The 25,593-nt window shown below is 41.1% G+C and overlaps 1 protein-coding gene across 1 annotated transcript in view; it reads right to left on the bottom strand.

Moving 5' to 3' along the window:
* CLDN10 (claudin 10) overlaps nucleotides 1-23,461 on the bottom strand; it is a 108,469-nt gene extending 85,008 nt beyond the window's left edge. The window contains exon 1 of the mRNA XM_061171213.1: nucleotides 23,036-23,461. Within this exon, the coding sequence (XP_061027196.1) occupies nucleotides 23,036-23,249 (214 nt within the window). The 5' untranslated portion in view covers nucleotides 23,250-23,461. The remainder of the gene's footprint in view (nucleotides 1-23,035) is intronic.
* Between the last annotated feature and the right edge of the window lie 2,132 nt (nucleotides 23,462-25,593).

Consider the following 25,593-nt stretch of genomic DNA (forward strand, 5'->3'; position numbering starts at 1 on the left):
AGAGAGAAAGGGGCCTGTCATCGGAGGGCATGCCCTGTCTAAAAGCGTTTATATTCAAAATGTTTCAGAAGCATCAACCAGCCAAACAAACAGGTTGTGGAGGCCTCAGTCCTGCGCAAGCAGCTTATAATCTCTGATCAGTGGAACAAGCATAAATTAGGTATTTCTCTTTTGTATCCCTGAACCCATAGATGGTCTTTTTCCTTCCAATCAGATAAATACTTGGCGGGAACTGAACTGCTAAAAGCTCTGAATTGTAGCATCACAGAATCCTTAGAGTTGCTTATCTTTTCCCCATTTCTGGTTGCTTCCAGTTCCCTTCACAAATTCTTCCCACCCCCCTTTTTTTTTCCTAGTTAACACTCAGCTGCTATTTAGAATAAGATGGTATTTGACCAACATTTTTTTTTTTTTTTGGTCTTCTTTTCTTAGCACTTAATGCCTCAAACACTTCAAGGTGTTCTGGCCCAAGAGCGCCCTCCTCTGTCAAGCAGTCACCAGGTCCTGATTCCTTTTTCCTTCCTTCCATCTTCTGAGTGGCTCCCAACCACCTGTGCAAAAGGGGCGCCTGTGATAGAACCATCTCCAGCCCTCGGTGCTACTGACTACTCATCTGGAACTCTTGGTTTCCTTTGATAGCAAATCCTTTGCCTTTATGAAAGTTATTTACTTCTGAACAATATTCAGAAAATGATCAAAGAAAATCAATTACAGTATTAATAAAATTTAAACACTTTTCTTTACAGGCTGAATGAACAAAGTAAGCAGAAGTGATATAGGGATTGTAATCTGAAAGCAACTCAGCAATGTAGCATTAGAGGGTAATTTTTAAAAAGGTAAAGTCATGACTCTCATGCAAATAATAAATGGTCATTATTAATTCATGACATATTTATTATTAACTATTATTAATTCATGATGGAATCAGTAAGATATTACAATGAGTTTTTATAGTCTCTCCCTGACAAATTCCTTTCTATCGCGATCATTTGCACTGCTGTGAATGGGAATCATTTGTATCACTATTAGTTTTCTACAAGTTAACTTCTACCTTAACAGAGTTGTAAAATAGCCTAGTGAAAGACAAGGGTGCTCAACTCTAGAGGATAAAACAACCTTGCAGAGATCATAATCCGGCATTCCACTGAAGAGATATTCTACAGCCTCTCTTGCCCTTCCAGCATCTTTCACAGCTTTTCCCGTCAGTGGTGATCATTTTATTAACACCTCTCCATCTCTTCTTCATCCCTATCCCGTGCTTCCTCCCCCAACCCACAGGGAATCCTAGGCTTGGATAAATGGTGTCTGTGTGTATTATGGACTGTGTGAAAATGTTGGGAAGCTTGTAAACATTTCACAAGGATGTGGAGAGGAAAAAAAGGCCAACCTAGTAATAGAGCTTAAATACTGCATGCAAAATGTTCTATAAAGGGCAGTTTCTGCTGTTCTGTATCTCAAAGAAGCACACAGAGTTCAAGCATTTGCATTGTGGTAGGAATGGTTACTTGATTTAAAAAGCAGAATTGTCTTCAAGAATCTCGTTTAAGAAGCTGAAGTTGTTTCATTTCAAAGTCCTTTTTTCCCCAGAATAAATGCAGACCCCCAGGGGAACTCTGGGCTTCATAAGCCACTAATAGGTCAGGAAATAGTCCTGCTGATGGTACTGAGGCACAGTGTGGGAGAGTGGAAGGAACACTTAGGTAGAATTCTGGAGATTCTACCCCACAAGGAGAAAAGCCAAATAATTTAGAGGTAGGAGTGAATGGGGATCAATAGTGAAGAAAGAAAGTAAAGTGGTTTTTAGCATAAATCAAGGCCTTGAGAAGTGTCTTTCCCTCTGGAAACTGGAGTCATCTCCAGAGATGAGGAGGTGACTAGGAATCAGATCTGCCATCAGATTCCAGGTTCAAGATAGAGTCCTCCTCAGGAAGTGGGCAAATGCATAAATGACAACAATAGAGGTGGACGTGAGATGGGTACAATAAAATGCTACCTGAAGACAGAGGAGCAGCTGTGAGGCCATGACCACACGAGGAAGGCTGGAAAAGGAAGTGGTTTGTGGGGGAACATGATGAGTTTGGTTTGGGACCTATTTACGACCTGGTAGGGCCTCTACGTGTCTTATATTTATGTGTATCAGTTCCATCTTTTTCCTGTTCCCCCTTCTGCTTCAATCTTCCCTTCAAGTTTAAATCTCTCTTGAAGAATGGAAACAATAACTTGGTTTTCTTTGATCTGCCCTCACAAACCAAGCAAAATGCCTTACACATAGAAGATGCTTAACAGATGTTGAATGGATGGGTGGATGGATATTCAAATGTTCTTGAGCAGAGATTTTACCTTTGCTTCTTGGAGTTCCTTAGAGTAAAGTGGGACAGGACAGGAGAGCAGAGGTTGGAAAAAGTTGGGATCTTTATGGGGGCAACAAACAGACAGATGCAAAAGATCAGAAAGAAGAGTTGGCAGAACCTAAAAATAAGTTGTGTTTCGAGAAGTAAGGAAAGAGAGTAAAGATGGCTAGATGGTCTACTTGGTGTGCAAATAGCAAATGTAGTTTTATATTTAAAGACTGTGAAATTAAAGCTTAACCCCAAATGACACAGAATTATACTGCTCCTAACATCACATTAAATAAAAGCCATTCCAGCTTGTTTGGACCTGTCTTTGACTGCTTGGCCTGGTGCAGTCATTTTTATTGCTCTAGATGACATCTGTTTTCATTATCAAAGCAGAGACTTTCTGCTAAGTCATCTTGAAGTCCAACTTAACTTGCACAACATGTTGTTTTGTAATTAAATTAAAATCGCAGGATGTTTTGGATTAGAGGAATCTTCCTTCAACCAGATCCAAAGTTAGTAAGAGAGTATGACCTGTCTGGGATAGAATTTCCTCATCCAAAACATCCAGAACATTTCACTGGATTAATTTGCAACTTACTGGGAGATTTTGGGTCCAGTTTGCTAAAGATTTTTCTGTCTGTTTCCATTACTCTTTTCAAGTCAGGTCAATATGCATTTATTCAGCTCTCTTATTGAAAATGATATGAAAAGTGTAAGTAAGTCCAAAGAATAAAGAAAATGGGAGATAAAATGCAAGGAAAGGAAGAAAAGTAATGTGTGAATAAACAAGTTCATTCATGAATAAAGAATTTTTTCATGAATAAATAAATTCATTCATCTAACAAATGAACTTACAGAGCTCTTATTTGTACTACGAACTGAGCTAGGTAAGTGCTGTGCAATAGAGAGAACTATAAACCACTGGTTCTGTTTCCCAGGAGTTTAGAATTTGTTTTATTTTTTATAAAAATTCGCCATTGGACAGTTTAAATTCAATGTATATTGGTGTTTTAATCCAATCAAAAGCTTCACAAAGAAATAACCATGAACAATTTCCTTGTACCTTTAATGAGATGTTGAACATTCTGTGAAGGAAAAGGCTAACAAAGTCACATTGCACCACTGGGTAGGATGTGTGTGTTTTGGTTGGATTGAATCCCATGTTCCCTGGCCAGTAGGCTACAGGAAGAGAATTTTTAAAATCTATTTTTCCATTATGGGCTATAGAAAATAATCCTCAGTACAGTGTATACTGTTTCCTTTGAGCATTGCCATGAGCCTCTGTAGCTTTAGAAGGAATGATCTTTAGCAAAAACTAATTGACAAGTATGACCAAATGTTCTTATAGTTCTAAAACATACTGAGAAAATTTCCATCTAACCCATCTATGCCCCGTCCTTGGCTCCTTGTTCATCAAACTGTAATTCTTCATAATTCAATGAAAGAAAGTATGGAAAGCAACAGAAATGCCATGATGGAGTGTTACTGAAAAGGTTTAGGGAGATGAGGCTGATAAACATTCATCCAGAAAGGATGGTTATTATATAAATGGCATTTGAGGGCTGTTCCCCAAGCCCCCGTGTCTTAGTCAGTTTGGGCTGCTATAAAAAAGTACCACAGACTGGGAGACTTATAAACAACAGAAATGTATTTCTCACAGTTCTGAAGGCTGGAAGTCTGAGATAGGGGCACCAGCATGGTCGGGTTCTGGTGAGGACCCTCTTCATGGTAGTGGACTGTCAACTCCCCACTGTGTCCCAACATGGTGGAGACAGAGGGGGAGAGCTCTCTGGGGTCCCTTTTATAAAGGCACTAATCACCTCCCAAAGGCCCCATCTCCTAACACCATCACATTGGGGGTTAGAATTTCAACATATGAATTTGGGTGGAGGGGGGGATACAAACATTCAGTCCACTGTACCCCCCATTTCCTCCTCTTCCCACTAGAACATAAGCTCCATGAGAGCAAGGACATTTTTTGCCTCATTTTCTTTTTTTTTTTAATTGAAGTACAGTTAATATACAATATTATGTAAGTTACAGGTGTACAATATAGTGATTCACAATTTTAAAGGTTATACTCCATTTATAGTTATTATAAAATGTTGGCTATATTCCCTGTGCTGTGCAATATATCCTTGTAGCTTCTTTTATACATAATAGTTTGTACCTCTTAACCGCCTACCTCTATATCACCCCTCCCCCCTTCTCTCTTCCCACTGGTAACCACTAGTTTGTTCTCTCTATTCGTGAGTCTGTTTCTTTTTTGTTATATTCAATAGTTTGTTGTATTTTTAGATTCCACATATAAATGATATATAATATTTGTTTTTCTCAGTCTGACTTATTTCACTTAGCATAATGCCCTCCAAGTCCATCTATGTTGTTGCAAATGACAAAATTTCATTCTTTTTTATGGCTGAGTAGTATTCCATTGTGTGTATATATGTACCACATTTCCTTATCCATTCATCCGTTGATGGACACTTAGGTTGCTTTTATATCTTGGCAATTGTAAATAATGCTGCTATGAACATTGGGGTGTGTGTGTGTGTGTTTGTTTCTTTCGGATGTATACTCAGGACTAGAATTGCTGGGTCATATGGTAGTTCTAGTTTTAGTTTTTTGAGAAATCTCCATACTATTTTCCATAATGTCTGCACCAAGTTACATTCCTGTCAACAGTGTAGAGGGTTCCCTTTTCTCCACATCCTCACCAACATTTATTGTGTTCTTTTTCATGATCACCATTCTGACAGGTGTGAGGTGATATCTCATTGTCATTTTGATTTGCATTTCCCTGATTATTAGTGATGTTGAGCATCTTTTCGTGTGCCTGTTGGCCATCTGCATGTACTCTTTGAAAAAATGTCTATTCACTTCTTCTGCCCCTTTTTTAATCTGGTTGTTTGTTTCTTTGTTTTTTTTTTTTTTGATGTTGAGTTGTATGAGCTGTTTATGTATTTTAGATAATAACCCCTTATCAGTCATATCATTTGCAATTATTTTCTCCCATTCAGTAGGTTGTCTTTTTGTTTTGTCCATGATATCCTTTGTTGTGCAAAAGCTTTTGAGCTTAATTAGGTCCCATTTGTTTATTTTTGCTTCTATTTCCTTGCTTTAGGAAACAGATCCAAAAAAATATTGCTATGATTTATGTCAAAGAGTGTTCTGCCTATGTTTTCCTCTAGGAGTTTTATGGTTTCCGGTCTTACATTTAGGTCTTTAATCCATTTTGAGCTTATTTTTACATATGGTGTTAGTGAACCTTTGCCTTGTTTTCTATTGTGTCTCCAGTGCCTGAACAATGAATAGTACATGAAGGGGCTCCATTAGTATCTGTAGAGTGAATGAATGAGGAAATGAATGTTTCTCCTTCCCTGGATAAAAGAAATGTTGGCTCCAGTGCTAAAGACCAAAGAAAGAGAACTTTCTTGTTTCATCAGTGGCTCTTGCAATCCCTGGCTTTCCTCTAATGTACTTCATTCATCCATCCAGCTAGTGTCTTTTACTGAATCTGCCTTGTTTTCCTAGTACTCTGCTACTTGTTGGTATTATAAAGATGAAAAGGATAAGATATGAGCTCTCAAAGACCGTGCGATCTCAGTTCCAAGAGGAGATTTGGAGCAAAGGTAAGAGAAAGGAACCGATGCATATCAAATGTGAAAAGTAGAACTAGCAGGGTTTCTGAATAGGGAGGAATTAGAACAATAGTAAGTGAGGTGAATTATGACTGGACAAAGGTAAACTGTCCATCATAGGAAAGATCAAGGAATGGGGAGGTCTAATTATATGCCCTCACTCCCAACAGTCCAGGACCATGGGTAAGTCTGTTCCCAGCTATAAGAAGCTAATATGTAACAGGAAAAATGAAACAAATGTACGGGTTATATAGTAAGAAACAAAGTAGTGAGAGGGAAAGTCTAATAACCTGTGAGGTGGATCCAAAGGAGGAAACATTTTCTCTGTCCTCCACATCTTCATGTCATATCTGATACGTATACGCTGCTGCTGTGAAAAAAAGGCAACTGGAGATTGGAGCCTGTCCTTCTAGATCTGTGGTCTAGCAGGGGAGATAGAGCCCATCCATCCATAACCAGTGCTGTGCCGCGGCTGACTTACTCTGGCTCCTATCAGGTCTCGAGAGCCAATTGCTAAGCCAGTTTTTAAACACAGCCATTTAAAAAAGGTTAAATTTACAATTAAATAAATCATATTGAAAACAAAGGTAATAAATACTCAAAACTTATCACATCCTAAATTATCTGTGTTCTTGAGGATCTTAGGTTGACTATATCTGTATAATTGTGTGCTAGTGTGCATATTTTCCCAACTCCTCATTCAGTGACATAACATTAGTAGCTTGAAATTGCCGTAGTAGAAGGTTTTACACCATTTACACCACAGAAATTGGCAAATGCTACAAATTGGGACCTTGCTCATCCTTTTGTTTTCTAGATTTAAGAAAATGATGTAGAAAATGTTTAAAATGTAGATTAAACTGAAAAGGACGTCATGTCTAAGCCATTACATTGTGAATAGCACAAAAAATTTGAGGAAATATTCTTCCAATATTCAAAACTATTATCCAAAGAAGTTACTTGTGTCGTTGACTATCAAGTGATATACCAACATGCTTCTTCGTTGATTTGCTTTCACATGACTTGTTATGTATCAGGCAATGATCATGTAGGAATTACACTTGTTCATCAATTGCAACAATTAGCTGGCCATGAATACAAAAATTCAGCAAAAATCAGTGAAAGGATTCTTTGAGAATCAATTGGCTACATGTAATTTATGATAAAGAATACTGTGCATCTTATTACTATTTGTAAATTGTGTGCTATGTATTCTTTATATCAGTAAAAATCTATCATAAACATACATATGTATTTACATGTGCATACATGTGCATATGTGTATATGCATCTATATCATTATATCTCTATTTATACTCGTATTTTTTTTGGAGCACTGGTTGTTAACATTTACCAACACACCGCTGTCCAAAACCAAACAACAGAGTGGACAGTAACAAATGCCATAAGGGAGTTGCATGAGGCTGTGGAAGCAGATTCCCTGGGAAACGGGGAAGCTATCACAGGCTTCATGAAGGGGATGAGAACCAGTGGAGTCTGGAGGCAGAAGAACTCAAGGGAACCATTTCCTCGGAGGCCCTTGGCTTTGCTGGTCCCTGAGGGGAGAAGAGACGTGCCTTTCTAGTAACAAGGGGGCCACTGCCTGCCTGAGGCAGTCACTGTTGTCTGTTTTCTGGAAACAGAATGAGACACAGGCTCTGAGGACCACAAAAGGTTGTATAAGAAGACAGGATGAGCTCAGGAATCATCAAAGCCTCTAGAAACAGGAATGGTCATCTCCTTCTGTGGCTCCAGGGACTGGTCAGTACAGAGCAAACTGAAGAGAGGATGGCCTAGTCCCACTAGCAGAAAAAGTCCACTAGCCATTGGTTTCTGTAAAGGGGCATTTTTCTTTAACTGGACTTGTAGGCTTGGAATTCAAACTTTATTGCAAAGTAGGGGGTAGAATTAGGCCCCCAAACATCCTTTTGCATTACGTGTAATTATTGCATATCCTATAGAGTTGGACAGCATCTTTGCCCTCAATATCTATTCATATTCACAAATTTTCATGGGAGTCAAGTGTTCTGAAAGGCACTAGGACACTAACATCAGACCCCACTTCCATTTTTCCATCCTCACACACCACCTGCTCTACTACCATCTCCACTGAACCTCTAAGATGAGGCCAGAGTGTAGAGAGGACAGCACTTCCCTTCCCACCCTGCCATCAACCCCATAAAAGGGAGGAGAGAGAAGGAGGGGAGCCCGATCAGCGATCTGGTCTCAGCATCAATCTTCTTCAAATTGTTGAAGGGGACAAGGTCTTGGTCCAATGTGGCACCAACACCAAAACGTATCCTGACTTGGCCATCCTGACTGTGGGTGTATTTTGTGGGAAACACCTACCCAAAGGTGAATTGAAATTGTCACTGTCTTGGAACCCTTGGGACGTGTCTCTCTGCAGTTGACATAGGGAGGGAGGGAGAAAGAGACAGGGTGGACGCAGAGGCCAGCAGTGGTGGAATATGACCTTGAGGAGAAATGAGGGCCCTGGATTTCTAGGTGGGAGGAGCTCGTACACAGTGGTGTTGTCGGGAGAGGTATGCCTAGGAGTCTTTTCTAGAAGCTACATTTGCATAGAATGCATAGCTTTTACTCTCCTTTGTGTTTATTTAGAGGAAAGGCTGATGGAGTTGGAGGTGGAGCAGTGGTGGTGTTGGTGGTGGTGGGACTTGAGCCCTATTGAGAAGAACCTGAGTTCTCCCCTGAGACAATAGCAAGTACGAAATGAGATCATTACAAGCATTGCCAGGAAGCTCGGAGATATTTAGGGCAGGGGCCCGTGGAAAAGTCTGGAGTTTCTGCTTGGATTCCACTTGAACTGGGGCAGAAATGTAAAGATATAGCATTTGTTCCCATAGACTGATGTAGTGTAGAGCATAACTTTTACGCATAGAAAAAAATAAAATAAAAAGTATAAGATATAAGACAGGTTAAAAAGTATCACACTGACTGATTTGCAGATATTGAAAAATCCTTGCATCCCTGGGATAAATCCCACTTGATCATAGTTTATGATCCTTTTAATGTAATGTTGGATTCAGATTGCTAGTATTTTGTTTAGGATTTTTGTGTCTATGTTCATCAGTGATATTGGCCTGTAATTTTCTCTTTTTTTGTGGTATTTTTGTCTGCTTTTTGGGTGATGCCATTTGCAGCAACATGGATGGACCTAGAGATTGTCATACTGAGTGAAGTAAGTCAGACAGAGAAAGACAGAATCGTAGGATATGGCTTATATGTGAAATCTAAAAAAAAAAAAAAAATACAATGAACTTATTTAGAAAACAGAAACTGACTCACAGACTTAGAGAATGAACTTATGGTTACCAAAGGAGAAGAGTGTGGAGGAGGGAGGGACTACGGGTTTGAATTGACATGTACACACTGCTGTATTTATAATGGACAGCCAACAAGGACCTACTGTGCCACACGCGGAACTCTACTCAATATTATGTGACAGCTTAAATGGGAAAATAATTTGAAAAAGAATACATGTATAACTGAATCATTTTGCTGTACACCTGAAACTAAAACAACATTGTTAACCAACTATATTCCAATATAAAATAAAAAGATAAAAAAAAAAAAATTTTTTTTTAAAGTTAAAAAAAAGATTGCAGGCTGATTAAGGGAAGAATCCAGAATTGTAAATAGGAAGAGAAGGCCTGTCAATTAAGTTAATAATGAAAGATAATTACAAATATTTTAAGACGCTAATGAAGCACAGTTGAGCTGTGGGGTGTGTGTGGTCGGGGAACAGGGAACGAAGAGAAAATCCTGACAGGAGAAAAATTCAGGAAGGAAATAACTTACTGTTATTGAAAATGATTTCCACTCCTCATCTCAACTATTTGAGTTAAAATAAAGTAAGACCCGTGAAAGAACAACTATTTCCAAAGCAGTCATCCTCAAACATGTTTTGTAACACAGATAACCCGAGTGGTACCAAGCTATCTTGAGAAGGGTATGGCTTGTAATTTGGTCTGTTTGCAGTGAATGGCACTTTATGTTCACCCTGCCCTTTTTACCCAGTTGCTTATAACATGCAGAAAGTAAACCCTCACAGAAATGGCCATGCCGTCCAGCCCCTCTTCAGAGTCTATCGGATGAGGAGACGCAGAGCTCTTTCTTCTGCTGGCTGTGGTCACGCATGGCTGGATGATTCATGGACAAGACCAACAGCTACATCTGTATCTCAGAGTCATTAATTACCAAGAGAAGGACTCAGCCCAGAACCACGCAGAGGATAGAAAGTCCTCAGAGAGTGAGTCTGTTAGAGTAATCTGAACAATCAGAGCCATTTTTATCACATTCTGATTTCTCTGTTGCCCCTTTCAAATACAAGCCATTTTCTAAGGCCCAAAGGGAACACTGTGATTGATGCCTAAGATTTTTCATAATGTTAACATCTGAATGAAAGGACCAGATGTGATCTTAGAATGAAGGCAATGACCAGGGAGAAGGGCAGGGGTCAAGGAAATGACCAAATTTCAAAAGGGTACATTTTAGAAATTGCCATTAGTATGCTTGGTAAAAAACCCCAGATAAATTCTACAGTAGACAATTAAAGAGATGGTTTTAGAGCTCTTAGTAAAGCAAAATCTTCCAATAGGAGGCAGCATGATTCCCTAAGAATGAGAAACACCATACTAGACACTTTCTCTTTTGATGAGTTTACTAGGATGCTTCGAAACTTGGATCGTGCTGTGCTGCTGGACAAGAAAGAGAAACACGGGCCTGGTCACTATCCAGACAGACTCAGTGATGGCACCAAGGATGGTGAACCACGCCCTATGGTCCCGTCCTTGCTCCCATTCATTCATCTCAATAAAAAAACTCACTAATTCAACATACACCTTATAGAGCATGGACTTTATGGATTTTATCTTCTAGGCAAGGGATAGAAAGAAATTGTTGACTCCCTGTCCTCACAGGGCTTATAACCTAGTGGTGGGAAAGGACAAGTACACAAGTAACCACAATCCAAGCCAGAAAAACAAAATCACAAAAAGAAAAGTACAAAGCACTATGGGGGGGGGGGGGGATCAATGGAGACAAAGGTCCTATCTGGTTAGAAGGTTGAAAAGGCTTTGCATGGGAGATGGCAGTGGAGGTGGAGTTGGAAGGAGGAGAGAGATGGGGGTGATGAAGAAAGGCATTTGCCCCACACGGTGTGAGCAGAGGCACAGACTAGGGAAAAGATCAAGCACAAAGTCCAGGTTGATGGAAGCAGGGGGACGAGAAAGGCAAGTCAGGACTGCTGTGATGCATTCCTCTCGCTGGGAAGCAGCCGTGGAGTCCTTCGATCAGGTGATTGGATTCAGGAGTCACACCGTCTGGCATGAATCTTGCCACGGCCACCACCTTCGCCAAGAAATTGAGCAAGTTACGAAACTTCTCCAAGCGCTGGTTACTTCACCTGTAGAACAGGCCTGGTTACAGCAGCGCCCCACGCAGAGGGTCACTCTGGGGGGTAGGCGAGATTATGTGTCAAGTGGTGCCTGGCACGGAGAGAGTGCTCTCGAAATGGGCTGAATAAAGCCCAGAATCAGGGACTTCCCTGGTGGTCCAATGGCTAAGACTCTGCACTCCCAATGCAGGGGGCTCGGGTTCGATCCCTGGTTAGGGAACTAGATCCCACATGCCGCAACTAAGAGTTTGCACGCCACAACTAAGGAGCCCACATGCCGCAACTAAAGATCCCACATGCTGCAACGAAGATCGAAGATCCCACATGGCACAACTAAGACATGGCGCAGCCAAAAAAAAAGCCCAGAATTAAACTGGAGGAAGCTCTGTTTTGCAAGTGTGATCTGGCAGTGCTGGATAGCCTTGATTAGAGCAAGTTCAAAGAGCAGAAAATGTCTTCCTGATATTTGATCCCAATCTAGTGCAGCAGGGAGAGCCGGGAGGCTGAGCCCAGGTAAACCACAGGCTGAGCCACAGAAAAGGCAGACCTCCCTGCACGGAGAATGGGAGGGTGGGAGGGCAATTCTGCAGGATTTGGCAACTGGCAAGGTGTGGGATCAGCAGTTTGGGAAAAGCAAGGAGGAGAAATGTGTGCCGCATCTTCTTGGATTTGGAAATCTGGGGGCAAGTGTGGGACTGGGTGGAAGATGTCTTTACCTCTATAGGAGGAATTCCACAGAGACAACAGGGAGTGTGCTGACGGCTTTTACGTGATGTTAAACTGGGAGGTTGGTGAATACAAAGATGATCAAATCAGGATTCAAAACAGTCTTGAAGGCTAGAATTTGGGTTGGAGAAAACAACCACAATAATAGCAAACTCATTTATTAGCTTATTTAATCATTTTCATAAGGGAGATATTATTATCATGCTCATTTTACAGGTAGGGAAACTGTTGAAAGTCAGGTTTCAAGGTCTGTGCTCTAGAGGGAAGAAAGAAGGAAACTGATCTTTATGGAGTATTTACAGTGTGCCAGACACCAAGTTTCACCCAAGGGAATACTTAGGAAGCTGGAAGGCCTGGAAGGAGGTCAGATGATTTAAAGTAGGACCTGGTAGATGAAGATGACAGTGTGATGAAACGTTATTTCTAGGCGCTCCATAGGCCTGTGAGAGGCACTTGAGGATGAGGCAGGGAGCTAAATTTTCTGTGCTGACCCCCGATCCCTGTGAATTATTTCCTGCTATGGTGTGAGGAGCAGGGATCTTCAACTGTTTCTGTTCAGTGGGTCCACATTCCTGTCTGTGATAATCTTGGTCTCTAAGTCTGTCTTTTGACTCTGATGACTATGGTGTGGGATATGTGGGAGATGTCTACGTGGTGAGTTGCATGTGTGGGTGTGATGTGTAGAGGCGTCTGCATGGTGAGAGTCTGTATGGACGTGTAATTAGCTGTAGAACCAGCTGTGTCTGTGTACATGCGTGTGCCCACATGGTGTGAACACTCAGGTGTGAATCTGTTTTATGATTCTAGTGTAATTGGAGCACAAGCTGCATGGCTCACCACCTTGGCCAAAGGCACACCCCACCCTCACCCCCAGCACTCCCAGCAGGGATAACGAAGGAGCAGGAAGCAGAGCAGAAAGAACCCTGCAAAGCAGAGGCTGGGGTACTGCTCCCTTAGAACCTGCTGACCCCATTACAGGACAGCGTAGGCGCTGCAGCTGGAACAGGAAGTTCCCTGGAGAGGGCGCTAAGGTCTCTCAGGCTCCAAACCCTCCCAGTACTGACTTGAATCTGGGATAGAAGGAGTCAGTAGGATAACGTGGGTCTTTTCCCAGATGATATAAATGGATTCCAGATAATTCTCTCATAGCGTCTGCGGGCTCCTCTTTGTGGCTCCATCCCCGACCCAGACCACCACCAACTGCATTCCCTTTATCAGTTGGGCTGTGGATGTGATTCCTGCGTCACTCCTTCCCTCGCCCTCCCCCATCCCCCCCAGTTCTCACAGCTTGCAGAACAGTCCTTCCCAAGGCACAGGGTGGGAGAAGAGCTTGTTCTGGTGAGGAAGCAGAACTCAGGGCAGAGGAAATGGGTGAGCCAGAGGGCAGAGCAGCCAGGTCTGGAGCTCAGAGGTGAGAGCAGGCATTGGGTCAGCACTGAATGGCCAGGCAGGCTGGAATTAGCCGGTAGGACAGTCATAAGACAGGTGTACTGCCTGGAACCCAGACATAGCCGGCAGAGCAAAGTGAGAGTCTGAGGTCCAGGTTTCAGCAGAAGAGTGGGCATCAGCTGATCTCCAGGAACTAGGAGGCTGAGCAAAGCAGGAAGAGCACAGAGCCAGGGCACAGGGCCGGGGAAGGGTCCTGACCCCTGCAACAGAGAATCAGCTTCGTGGGGAGTCCTACAGAGCAGGCTGAAATCCCCAGACACGACTGGCTGGAGGTTTGCTGGTTGGGCGTAAATGAGAGCATCTGCTGTAGTCAGACAGGGAGAAAATAGTCTTCTGTTTCCCCTGCCCACCTTGCCAAAAGTCACATTTTGTGTTCTGGAGAAAATCTGTCTCCCAGTAGGGTGACTGGTCTGCTTATTATACATGGGCTATATTTGGTTTGTATAAATGAAAAATATTGATCCAAAGATATCCAGTTAAAGGCAGGATTTGTCCTCTCGTATTCCCCCCAGCCCAGCAGCACTTAGCTCTATGCCTGGATTTAGAAGCAGTCATTCCTTCCCTGGCAAGGGTTAAGGGGCACACCCCTTGGGTTTGCTTAGGACCTTCTAAAATATCCGTTCAAGATAGAGAATTGCATATTTACTACATTGATTCTAACATACATTAATATATTGATTTCAATATAGTAACATTAAGATAACATGTGTATTATGACTTTTACTACTTTAACTTCTAGGTTATGAACATCTCCAGGGCAGAGACCGGTCTTTTTATTGCCTTGTTCCCAAGCAACCAGCACGGAGCCCATGAGCTGTCCAAAAATATTTAAGTCAATATGCAAATCAGGAATGCTGATGTTTAAAGATTTCTTTTTCTTTTTATATATTCACAGAATCTCAGATCTCAAACTGGATATGACTTTAGAGATTACTCAGTCTGTCTTCCCGGCCAATGCAGGAATTATTTCTACCACCTTTTTAGCAGAGGATCATCAGCCTCCTCTAGATACTTCTAGTCAGTTCTTTGTGGGACAGCCCATTCCATTGTTGGGCAACTCTGATAGGAATTTCTTCTTCAGAGAGCCCCTAAATCTGATTCCCTAGTAACATCTACCCAGTGGTCCTACTCATCTTCTTCCCATTCCTCCATCCCTCTCACACCCTTACCCACCATATTCTTTTCCTTTTTTCCAGGTGGAACAATTGCCCATGTGCATTTATTTCAAGACCTCCCATCTTCCTAGTTGCCCTCCTCTCATATCAGTGAATGTGGTTTATATTCACGTTCCTTAAGATATGGTGCCCAAAACCAGCACCATGCAATTTGACTACAGAATATGGGGAGCAGGGAGGTGTTACCCTCCTAATTCAGATGTTCTTATGCTATTAATGGCACTTCAGATTGCATTCATCTTTATGGCTGCTACCTTTTCCTGTTGTTTTTTATTAAACATCTAAAAAGCACAGTTTAAAAAAAATTAAATTCAGTCAAACTATTCTCTTTCATTCTATCCAATTGATTTTTAAAGCCAAACATTAAGTCGAGAATCTGACTGCTTGAGATCTTGGTATGTATTGGAAAATACTGTCCTGGGAGAAGGGATGGAACTTAGGTTGGGACCTGCTCTGCAGCCAGCTTCCCCTTCCACTGCCCACAAGTCTCTGGGCAGGAACCTTGGAGCACCCGTGACCCTTTCATCCCTCACGAGTCACCGAGTTACTCCGTCTTATCAGTTCTGCCTCTAAGTACCTTCCTTGTCTGTTCCCACTGTTGCCCTCACATGAGGCTCAGGTTCTCACGTGAAATACTGCAGGATCTTTCTGAAATGCAAGTCCCATCAGGTATTCTCTGCTCAAAATGTTTCAACGGCTTTCTGGCTCCTCTAAGACAAAGTCGAAATCCCCTCATAGAGCTTTCAGGTCCCTTTGCAAGTTCCCCTCTATGTGCACCTGTGCCCCATCTTAACCTCCTCCTGCACATCCACGTGTCAGCATTTCCAATGTGCTCGCTGGTCCCTGAGGCGCTTGGCTCCTTCCTGCTTTGAGGTCTGCTCTTATGTGCCAGGCCCTGCTCTGAATGCTCTACACAAATTAACTCACTTCATCCTCACCACCACCCTCTGAAGTAGATAATATTACTCCCATTTTACAGATGGGGGAGTTCATATGTTAAGCATTTTGCCTGGAGTCACGCAGTTAATAAGTTGTAGAGCAGGATGAGTCCCGTGACCTGAAATGCCCTCCCTTTCTTTCTCCTGGGTGAACTTCTACCCATCTTTCAAGACAGTTCAAGCACTGGCTTTTCTGGGAAGTCTGCCTATGCCCTGAACTTAACCCCAGATAGCACTTATCGTTCTGGGCTAATCGTTTGCTAAATGATCATCTCCCTCTAAGTAGCATATCCACAGAGATAGGCCCCTGTCCTTTCCTCACTGAGCCCCCAGAACCTATATTCTGTGCCGGGAATCTAATGAATGCTTTGATGAAAGGAACTCATTAATGAATAAGTGAATTAACTACTTACAGGGTTCCTTCTGTAGTCGTAATATGGTGTCATAGCCATTTGCCAAATTGTCAATTTTTGATCATCAGTTTTTCCTGTAATGCGTACAAAAATCTGGCCAAAGCTTAATTGTAGATCAAATCTTAATTTTCTTAAGAAAGAATTAAAGAATTTAAAAATTCTTAATTTTCTCCTGAAATTCAGATCAGTTATCCTGGCTTTGTCTAAGAGCAATACTGCTTTCTGAAGTGCTCTGGAATTACTTAAAAACGCACAGCGGCAGGAAGTTTTAAAACTACCAATCCCAGTATGCTCTTTGCTCAGGTGTCCTTTGAGCTCATCCCCTTGAGGATGCGAGTTAGTCTGTAAGGGAATCGAGCAGAGGAGACTCAGGAGCGCCAGCTTGCCGCACGTGTGGTCAGACGGGCGACGAGCGAGAGAGGAGCAGTGGACCCGGTGAGAAACACGCCTGAGCCTTTTCTGCACAAAATATTCACCACGAGAAGACAAATACTGACAATCAGATAAGCATGAGAAGCCATAAAGGGGAGGTGGGATAGCCTTCCTGACCTCCCTACGCAAACACCACCAGAGGATCTCGTATTCGTACTGCGCTCTCTGCCTTTTCTTATTTTCTGCATTCTCCATGCTCTGGCATCTAGGGCCTCGGGTGTGGCAGGTGAGCGGAGGGGAAGACTGCCCTCCCGGGGCCAGCAGATTCTTAGAAATGACACACAAGTGCAGCTTTCAGAGACAAATCAGAAAATCCAAAGCACACACCCCAGTGACGTCCTTTGTCAAGCTTTCTCACATCAAACCAACATTCCTCCACCTTAATCAACCCAGGGCCGGGTACCAGACAACTCAGTAAAGCCTCTCGCCGGTGCTTTCCTCTCACTCCTTCTGCCTTCTGACCGACTCTGGTGCTTCCCAGCAGGGTCCTGTGTGGGGAACCAGGCCTCCTACTTCTAGGGATTTGTGAGTGTAAAAATTTCTTCCTTCATGACAGCGTTTCATGTCTGTGTGTCTTACCATCCCTGATTAAAACAAAGTCCAGGTACATTTAAAAACACATACTAGTCTATTTCATAGGATTCTTTCCCTTGATCTTCCCACAAACTTGAAGTATGGAACTAGACGTCATCATCATCTTATAGATAAGAAAGGGAAACAAAGTGAATGTAAGTGACTTATCCAAGGGCACACAAGAAATTAATGGCAGAGCTAGGACTTAAACACAGGTTTTGGGCTAGTACAGAACGCTGAACATTTCCCCAAAAGTTCTATAGACCACCATACAAAGTTATAAATACGTTCTCCTCTGAGTCTCAGTTACTTTGTCTGTAAAATGGGGATTATACCATCTTTTGGATAAATATGATAATATATGTGAAAGCACTTTGTAAAATGCAAATATGATTCAAATCAATATATTAAACTGTCTGTCACAGAATTTTTCCCAGTTCTTAGGGCCAGGAATATTTGAGTAAACTTTGTCCGTTTTTGACTGCCCAGCATACAAACACACCTTAGTTCTGGTGAAGCTCTATCTCCCACCATGGAGCCCGAAATGGGCCTTTTCTCCTCATCTCCAGCAGATGCAACATATGATTGACAAAATGAAGAGGCCCACGTCTGTGGTGAGAACCTGACTTCTAGATGCGGTGTGGTCTTGCCTTATAAGGTACAGTAAATCCTAACCTGTAGGATAAACATAAACTGTAGTCTAATGAGCACAATAGCCTTCGCTTTGCTATAAATATGACATAAGACATGCAACAAGGGATCAGAGACATCCTTCTATCAGGTTTTGGATTCCAGGAAGCAGCTACTGCAGTCCTGGCTGGAAACAAATGGATGGAGCAGACGTAACGGTCACCTTCCTACCACTGAGATGTGAGCTCTGCAGGCATTGAAATCTGTATTCATAGGAATGATTGCTACCCTTTATGGTGTGCGTCTCGCCTATGTTATCTCGTTTCATCGCCATTTAACAAGTAAGAAAACTGAAGCACAGGGAGATTAAGACCCCTTAGTTAGTAAATGGTGAGTCCATCAGACTCAAAGTCTAGACTCAAAGATTCAGACGCTAAGCAGAATTTCTCACCCTTGTATGTGCATGGGGGACACCTGGAGATGTTGTTAAAGTGCAGATTCTGATTCTCTGGGTCTGTGGTGGGGCCTGAGAATCTGCATGTTTAGCAAGCTCCCAAGTGATATAGACGCTGCTGGTCTGAGGACTACACTTCAAGAAGCAAGGCTCTAAATTGTTCTTGAAAAGTGCACTTGAAGCACTTTGAAAAGTGCTTCTTGAATCTCATCATAAAAAACGCTCATGGCTCTTCAACTAAGCTTCCCTAGGGCTTCTCCCTTTGCCAGAGCTTGGTGACATGAGAGGAGAGTCCCTATGCATCTATTAAATGCTCTGATTTAACTCAGTGAATGATTTCTTCTTTGATTTGTTCAATCCACAAACCTTTATTGAGAGCCTGCTAGGAGCCAGCCATAATGGTGGGTGTTGAGGATAGCAGGATAAGTAAGATAAGGTCCTGGCCTCTAAGAGAGGAGCTATTGATGGACACAGGCTGTCCTGAAGACCTCTGAACACCCTGCAGCAGACTGACTTAGGACCAAGTCCACTTGTGGGCTGCCTTGGCTCTGGCACCATCCTCACCGCCACAAGGTGTGGGCATGTTTCAGCATGTGGGTCCAGTTCTCTTGGCACAGAGACAATTTTCTGGTGGCTCCTCCTGTCCAGAGTCTACTGCGAAAATACAATTCACCTACCTTGGGTCATTGATTGTGTCAGTAAACATAAAACTATGCCATTTTTTTGTTGGGATAAGAACACACTGAATGTTTCTCACACTTCTTTTGGGGTGAGAACTGCCAAAGACAGAACTTGAGTTTTTCTACATGCTTTTAGATAACTTTACATGCATTTGGAACACAACAAGAAAATAAATCTGAATTAAAATTAACCTTAGGTTTATTTAACAAAATTAAGTCTCAGGAAGCAATCAGAATTTTAGCAAATGGACACCCATCTTGAGATTAAAGGTAAATGCCTTCTAAGGCTGCGGAGATCTATCAAATGTGTTATTTTGAAAATATTTTTGAAACATCTTAATTATTCAAGTCAATTTTCCCTCACTGAGGCTGTAATTAGTTTTCATTTATTATTACTGTTGTTTGAAATTTAAATTTACTACTGTTATTTAGTCATAGACTAAGGCACACATTTCAACTAGGAAGAAATCTAAAGTTATGACATCAGATGATTCCCACCTGTTCCCTATGTGAGAATAAACATCCACAGAAACCTCTTTTCTTTAGCAAATGCCTTTCCTTTCCCCTATCTTTATGGCCTGGCTGTTAAGGGGATGGGGAGAGAGGTGAAGGATAGGCAGGTGAGGAGAGGTCCATACTTCTATAGGCAGCCAGCATCCTGTGACCACCAGCTTCCAGAGTAGTATTTACCTTCATTCCACTGAAACCCTGAACCTTTACTAGTGTCATATGGTCGTTTGAGATCATTCAGACCTATCTCCACTCAGATGCAGATAAGATTCTATACTGTCAGGATCCAGGAAGCCAGCAAGATAATAGATAAGTGGAGAAAAAGAAGGACAATTCTCAGGAGAAATAATGTTAGAGGAGCCTATTACAGTCATCATTCTTCAGTGAACTTCTATGGCGAAGTGGTGAAGGATTGTAAAGCTCTTGAGTGAACTTCAAGTTGAAACAGGCTTTAAGGGACTCCTGGCATCCAGCTCTTTCAATATACGGAGGAAGAAAGTTATGAATGAGGCACAGAGAGTTTCATTACCAAAGTCAAGGTCTTAAGACTAGTTAATAAAAAAGTCAGATCTTGAAGCTCCATCTGCTGAATTGCAATCCAGTCATCTTCCTTTTCGTTGCCTGAGTATCCATCCTAAATCACGCCAGCCTTCGTCCAGGAATACAATTTTGCCCTCATCACAAACTATCTATCTCCTCATTATTTTGTTCATTCAGTCATTTTGCAAATATGTGTCCAGAGCCCACTGTGTGCCTGGAGCACGAGGAGAACATCACAGACCAGGTCCCTGCCCTCAAGGCGACCATGATTCAGCTTTACTCTCTCCTTGGAGCAATGACTTCTGGATCCAGCCTTCCCCATCAGAAATTACTGCTGCTCTCCCTGTGAGAGATGCTTTGCTTTCACAGTTAAAACTCTCTACTAACATTGAGAAGAGAGAAAAACAAAACACAACAAAACAAGAGACACAGCCTAGAGTGGATATTGCATCTAAAGACAGTGAATTGCTTTTGAAATTGAGTCAAGAAGTTTTCAGTCCACGATGAGGATTGAATTACAAGTGTCCCTATGGTGTTGTCCTGAAATTGATTCCACAGAACTATAGTTGAAGGGGGCCTGTGTTTTTCACAACTGGAAATGCCCCTTGTCCAAAGAGATGCTGGCTTACATCAAATCTTTTAAGGTTGTAGTCACTACTAGTGTAAATGAGTTCCTAAAAAACTGTAGCTATACTGGGTCATCTAAGAGTGTTAGTTAGCAACAAGAAGGTATGACTTTGACAGTGAAGTTATGTAACCAGCAAGGAAAAAAACAATCTAGCAGTTTAAAAAGATTTTCTGTTTTTCTTTCTTAGAGGAGGCTTAATGTGGCCTAAGTCTAAGAAGATTTGTCTCAAATTGAGAATGTAGGCTTAAATCAATTTATTATTTTAAAACACACTATAACCATTTTCATTCCTCTTTGGCTTCTGAGTTTTTTTCTCAATTTGGAATTATTGTGATGATTGAGAGCCTATTGGCATAGAAAGCTTCCCAACACCCCACTGTTGTGTTTTCAAATAAGAATAAAGGAAAAGCAACCAGCATCGTCAGCAATGACTCCGTGTGAATGAAGACATCCAAATTGGTGAGTGTCCATTTTCTTGGAAATATAAATCAGTGTTCCTGATGTTGAATATAGATTTCTGTAGTAAGCTGTATTTTTGATAAAGATTTTGATTCAGGACAAAGGAAGTAGAAAGATTATGTTAAATGAATTTTACAAATTCTAATTGAAGCATTGTCAGTGGACAAGGTTTTCCAAATTACCTCTCGTGTGCAGGGTACACAGCAGACATAGAATACGTTATTTTTACTATTGAGAAACAAAATCAAGAGGATAAAGTTTTAAGGTGGAAGGTTATTTGGACCACTATCAACACTGTTCATTAATTAGCCCACTTTGGAGCTAAGGTTGAACGCCTATTTTTCACAATAACTCGGTTTCATTAAGGAATAGAGAATGAAGGGTAATAACACCATACATATATATAAATATATATAAATATATATATATATTTATAGAATGAACCCAGTAGAGAACAAAAAAGTACACTTAGCCACATGACATAACTTCTACCTGCTGCCTCAAGGTGGGAATGGGCCAAGAGGTCTGTGGAATGACAACCGTGTCCCCATAATATTCTTCTCCTTTTACAGTTTTCCCTGCACCTAGGGAAACCTTCCGTAGTAGAAGGAACAATTTTGAAATATCCCAAAGTAAGTTTAGTAGCTGGGACTGAAGAGAGACTAGCATTGATTCCTCTAATGGGTGCTCAGGAAAGTCCATGTTGTTTGGAGGCCTAACTGAGGTGTCCAAGCTTGAACACTTCCCTTGATTGTCATTAGACTCTCCTGGATTTAACTAAATATCCTCTCTTCATCCTTTGGCACGCACTGTGGACTAATGACGTGAATACTTGACACAAAATCCCATAAAATATTATGCTTTAGTAACTTCCTAGTTAAAATTTGATTTCATTTTCTTTATTGGGGCCAAGGTACAGTGTTGACATTTTATTGTGAAAAGTCTATATATTATAAAATACCAGGGCAATTTTTAATATAATAACCCACAACCTGCGGCTGATTTGTAGACATAATCAAATAGGCAGAAAGCAGGGGCAGGTAGTGATTCTTATAATGACATACAAGCAAATAGCAAATAATTGTTGCCCTGGAGGTATCCTGTGGTATGAAAATGCCTTTTTTTGAAGTATAGTTGATTTAAATATTATATTGGTTTCAGGTGTACAATATAGTGATTTGATATTCTTATAGATTATACTGAAAATGCCCTTACATTTTTTCCCTTTTTAAAATGCACAGTTTCTAATAGTTTCTAATATGCCTAACATTGAAAGCTTGTCTACATACATATTTTTGATAAAACCTACTAACAAAAAGTTCATGGGCATTTTATTTCTCTTAACTACTTTTTAAAACTTTCTTGCTCTGCTGTATTATCACTAAACATGATTTTTAAAAAAATATGGAAACCCCTCTAAAAACCCCTACATCTCTCAACACTATCCATCTTCTCATATGTTTCTATCACTGTGAATATACATATGAATATACACACGTATGTGTATGGATTTCATGCTAGAATGGCCTGAGGAAGTACAGGGACTTAGGATAACATATGATCAGGACTTCCCTGGCGGTCCAGTGGTTAAGACTCTGTGCTTCCACTGCAGGGGGCATGGGTTCCATCCCTGGTCAGGAAACTAAGATCCCGCATGCCGCGCGGTGAGGCCAAAAAAACAAAACAGTATAACGTATGATCTACTGACGGCGTGTGTTTACCATATGTATATATATGGTGTCCTCCATGACACAAGGCAAATCAAAACCTGTTTTAGAACAAGCCAGTCACTTCTGCCCTTTGGAGTCGATTATTCGCATTAGGTATTTCTAAAAGATCCATGCAGTTATTTGCCATGTAAAAGACATGATTTAATTCTTTCAGCCAGCATTCATACACCCCGTCCCTCCTAGGCAAATCTTAGCACTTGGATTAAGTACTCAGTTAACAGCCAACTGTATACGGACACTTCAGCACAGTGAGGGGAAAAGTGACATTTTACTTCCACCCCAAACAAAGCTATTATATTTACCTTCTACTTTGAAGATAGTAAAGTGCGGTCGGCAATGGAAAGAACCCAACGCGTTACCTGCGCAGTTCATCCACAGACCCTGGTAAACCCAAGTGGCCGTTATCACCGAGGATGCTCGGGTAGTTACTTTCCACTCATTGGACGCCGTGGCAGCGACGAGAGCACCAAAGCCCCCGACGCCAAACACCAGAGCCGAGATCTGTGCCCTGAACATGTCGCTCAGGCGTCTCCAGGGACACTGTCCAGACAGATCGCTGCGGTGGTCTAGGCATGCAGCGGACACAACCCGCTTGGACCAGTGTTGCAGCAAGTTAATGCGGGTAGGTGACAGTACTTCATGCTCAGGTGGCCTGAGGAAGGACCGGAATTTAGGATAAAGTCTGATTTACCGATGGCATTTTAAAGGTAGCCTAAGATGATCTTTCTAACTTCCTACACGGATATTTACTAAAAGTTTGTAGATGGATTCTAAAGGTTTTGAGTTCGCATATTTTTTTCCTGCCACATAGTTAATGTTTAATTTTCTGTTAGCCTGAAGCTTAATGAACCATGCAGGGACCAGATATTACAAAGTACAAATTATACAGTAACAGTTAAGGCTTATTTGACCCATTGCTTTAGTCTTGCGTGCTTCTGAATCTTATATAAATGGAATCATAGTGCAGCTTCCTTCTGTAACCAATTTTTTTCACACATTATGTTTGTGAAATTCATCTATGTTCAGCAATGTAGCTATGGTTCATTAATTATTACAGCAGAATATAGTATTTCATTAAATGAATTTTGCTGGGTTACACAATCATTTCGACTCAGTACTTTGAAGATATAATTCCATTTTTATTTGGCTTCCATTGTTGTTTTTGAGAAATCAAGAGTCTGATTTGTCATTTCTTTGTAGGTTAATCTGTATTTTCTCTTTGGCTGGTTTTAAGATTATCTTTGTCTTTGGTTTTGGCAGTTTCACTAATTTTCTAAGTGTGGATTTAAAAAAAAATCTTATTTGGGATTTACTGAACTTTTTGAAACTGATGATTCATTGCTTTCATCAATTCTGGAGAACCATTAGTCCCTTCCTTCTCCAGATATCACCTCTGTCCCTATCCTTGCTTTATCTTCTTCTGTGACTCTGATAAGCTCTATTTTTTTAGTTGGTCCTATGTCTCAAAATCTCTTTAACATTATTTACTTCTTTATTGCTCCATGATGAATTCTGGGAACCTTTTCAGACATATGTTCTAATTTTTTAAATTTTTCTTCAACTATATATAATCTGCTGTTAACCCATCCAGAGTTTCTAATTTCTATTACTCTCTTTTTTAAAATAATTATGGAAGTACCATTTTATTCTTTTTCAAATCTGCCTGTTTCTTTTTTCTAATCTCTTGTTCTTTAGTCATAATTCAAAGGCCATATTTTATTTTATTTTATTTTTATTTGTATTTTTAAATTTTTTTAAAATTTATTTATTTTTAACATCTTTATTGGAGTATAATTGCTCTACAATGGTGTGTTAGTTTCTGCTTTATAACAAAGTGAATCAGTTATACATATACATATATCCCCATATCTCCTCCCTCTTGCATCTCCCTCCCTCCCACCCTCCCTATCCCACCCTTCTAGGTGGTCACAAAGCACTGAGCTGATCCCCCTGTGCTATGTGGCTGCTTTCCACTAGCTATTGATTTTACATTTGGTAGTGTATATATGTCTATGCCACTCTCTCACTTCATCCCAGCTTACCCTTCCCCCTCCCTGTGTCCTCAAGTCCATTCCCTACATCTGCGTCTTTATTCCTGTCCTGCCCCTAGGTTCTTCAGAACCATTTTCTTTCTCTCTTTTTTTTTTTTTAGATTCCATATATATGTGTTAGCATACGGTATTTGTTTTTCTCTTTCTGACTTACTTCACTCTGTATGACAGACTCTACGTCCATCCATCTCACTACAAATAACTCAATTTCGTTTCTTTTTTTTTTCTTTTCTTGACTTCTAGACCAATTCTTTTTCATGTCATTATTTTTTTTTTAACATCTTTATTGGAGTATAATTGTTTTACAATGGTGTGTTAGTTTCTGCTTTATAACAAAGTGAATCAGTTATACATATACATATGTTCCCATATCTCTTCCCTCTTGCGTCTCCCTCCCTCCCACCCTCCCTATCCCACCCCTCTAGGTAGTCACAAAGCACCGAGCTGATCTCCCTGTGCTATGCGGCTGCCTCCCACTAGCTATCTATTTTACGTTTGGTAGTGTATATATGTCCATGCCACTCTCTCACTTTTTCCCAGCTTACCCTTCCCCCTCCCCGTGTCCTCAAGTCCATCCTCTAGTAGGTCTGCATCTTTATTCCTGTCCTGCCCCTAGGTTCTTCATGACCTTTTTTTTTTTCCCTTCGATTCCATACATATGTGTTAGCATACGGCATTTGTTTTTCTCTTTCTGACTTACTTCACTCTGTATGACAGACTCTAGGTCCATCCACCTCACTACAAATAACTCAATTTCGTTTCTTTTTATGGCTGAGTAATATTCCATTGTATATATGTGCCACATCTTC

The sequence above is a fragment of the Eubalaena glacialis genome, chromosome 16 (genome assembly GCF_028564815.1).
Source record: "Eubalaena glacialis isolate mEubGla1 chromosome 16, mEubGla1.1.hap2.+ XY, whole genome shotgun sequence".
Taxonomy (NCBI): domain Eukaryota; kingdom Metazoa; phylum Chordata; class Mammalia; order Artiodactyla; family Balaenidae; genus Eubalaena; species Eubalaena glacialis.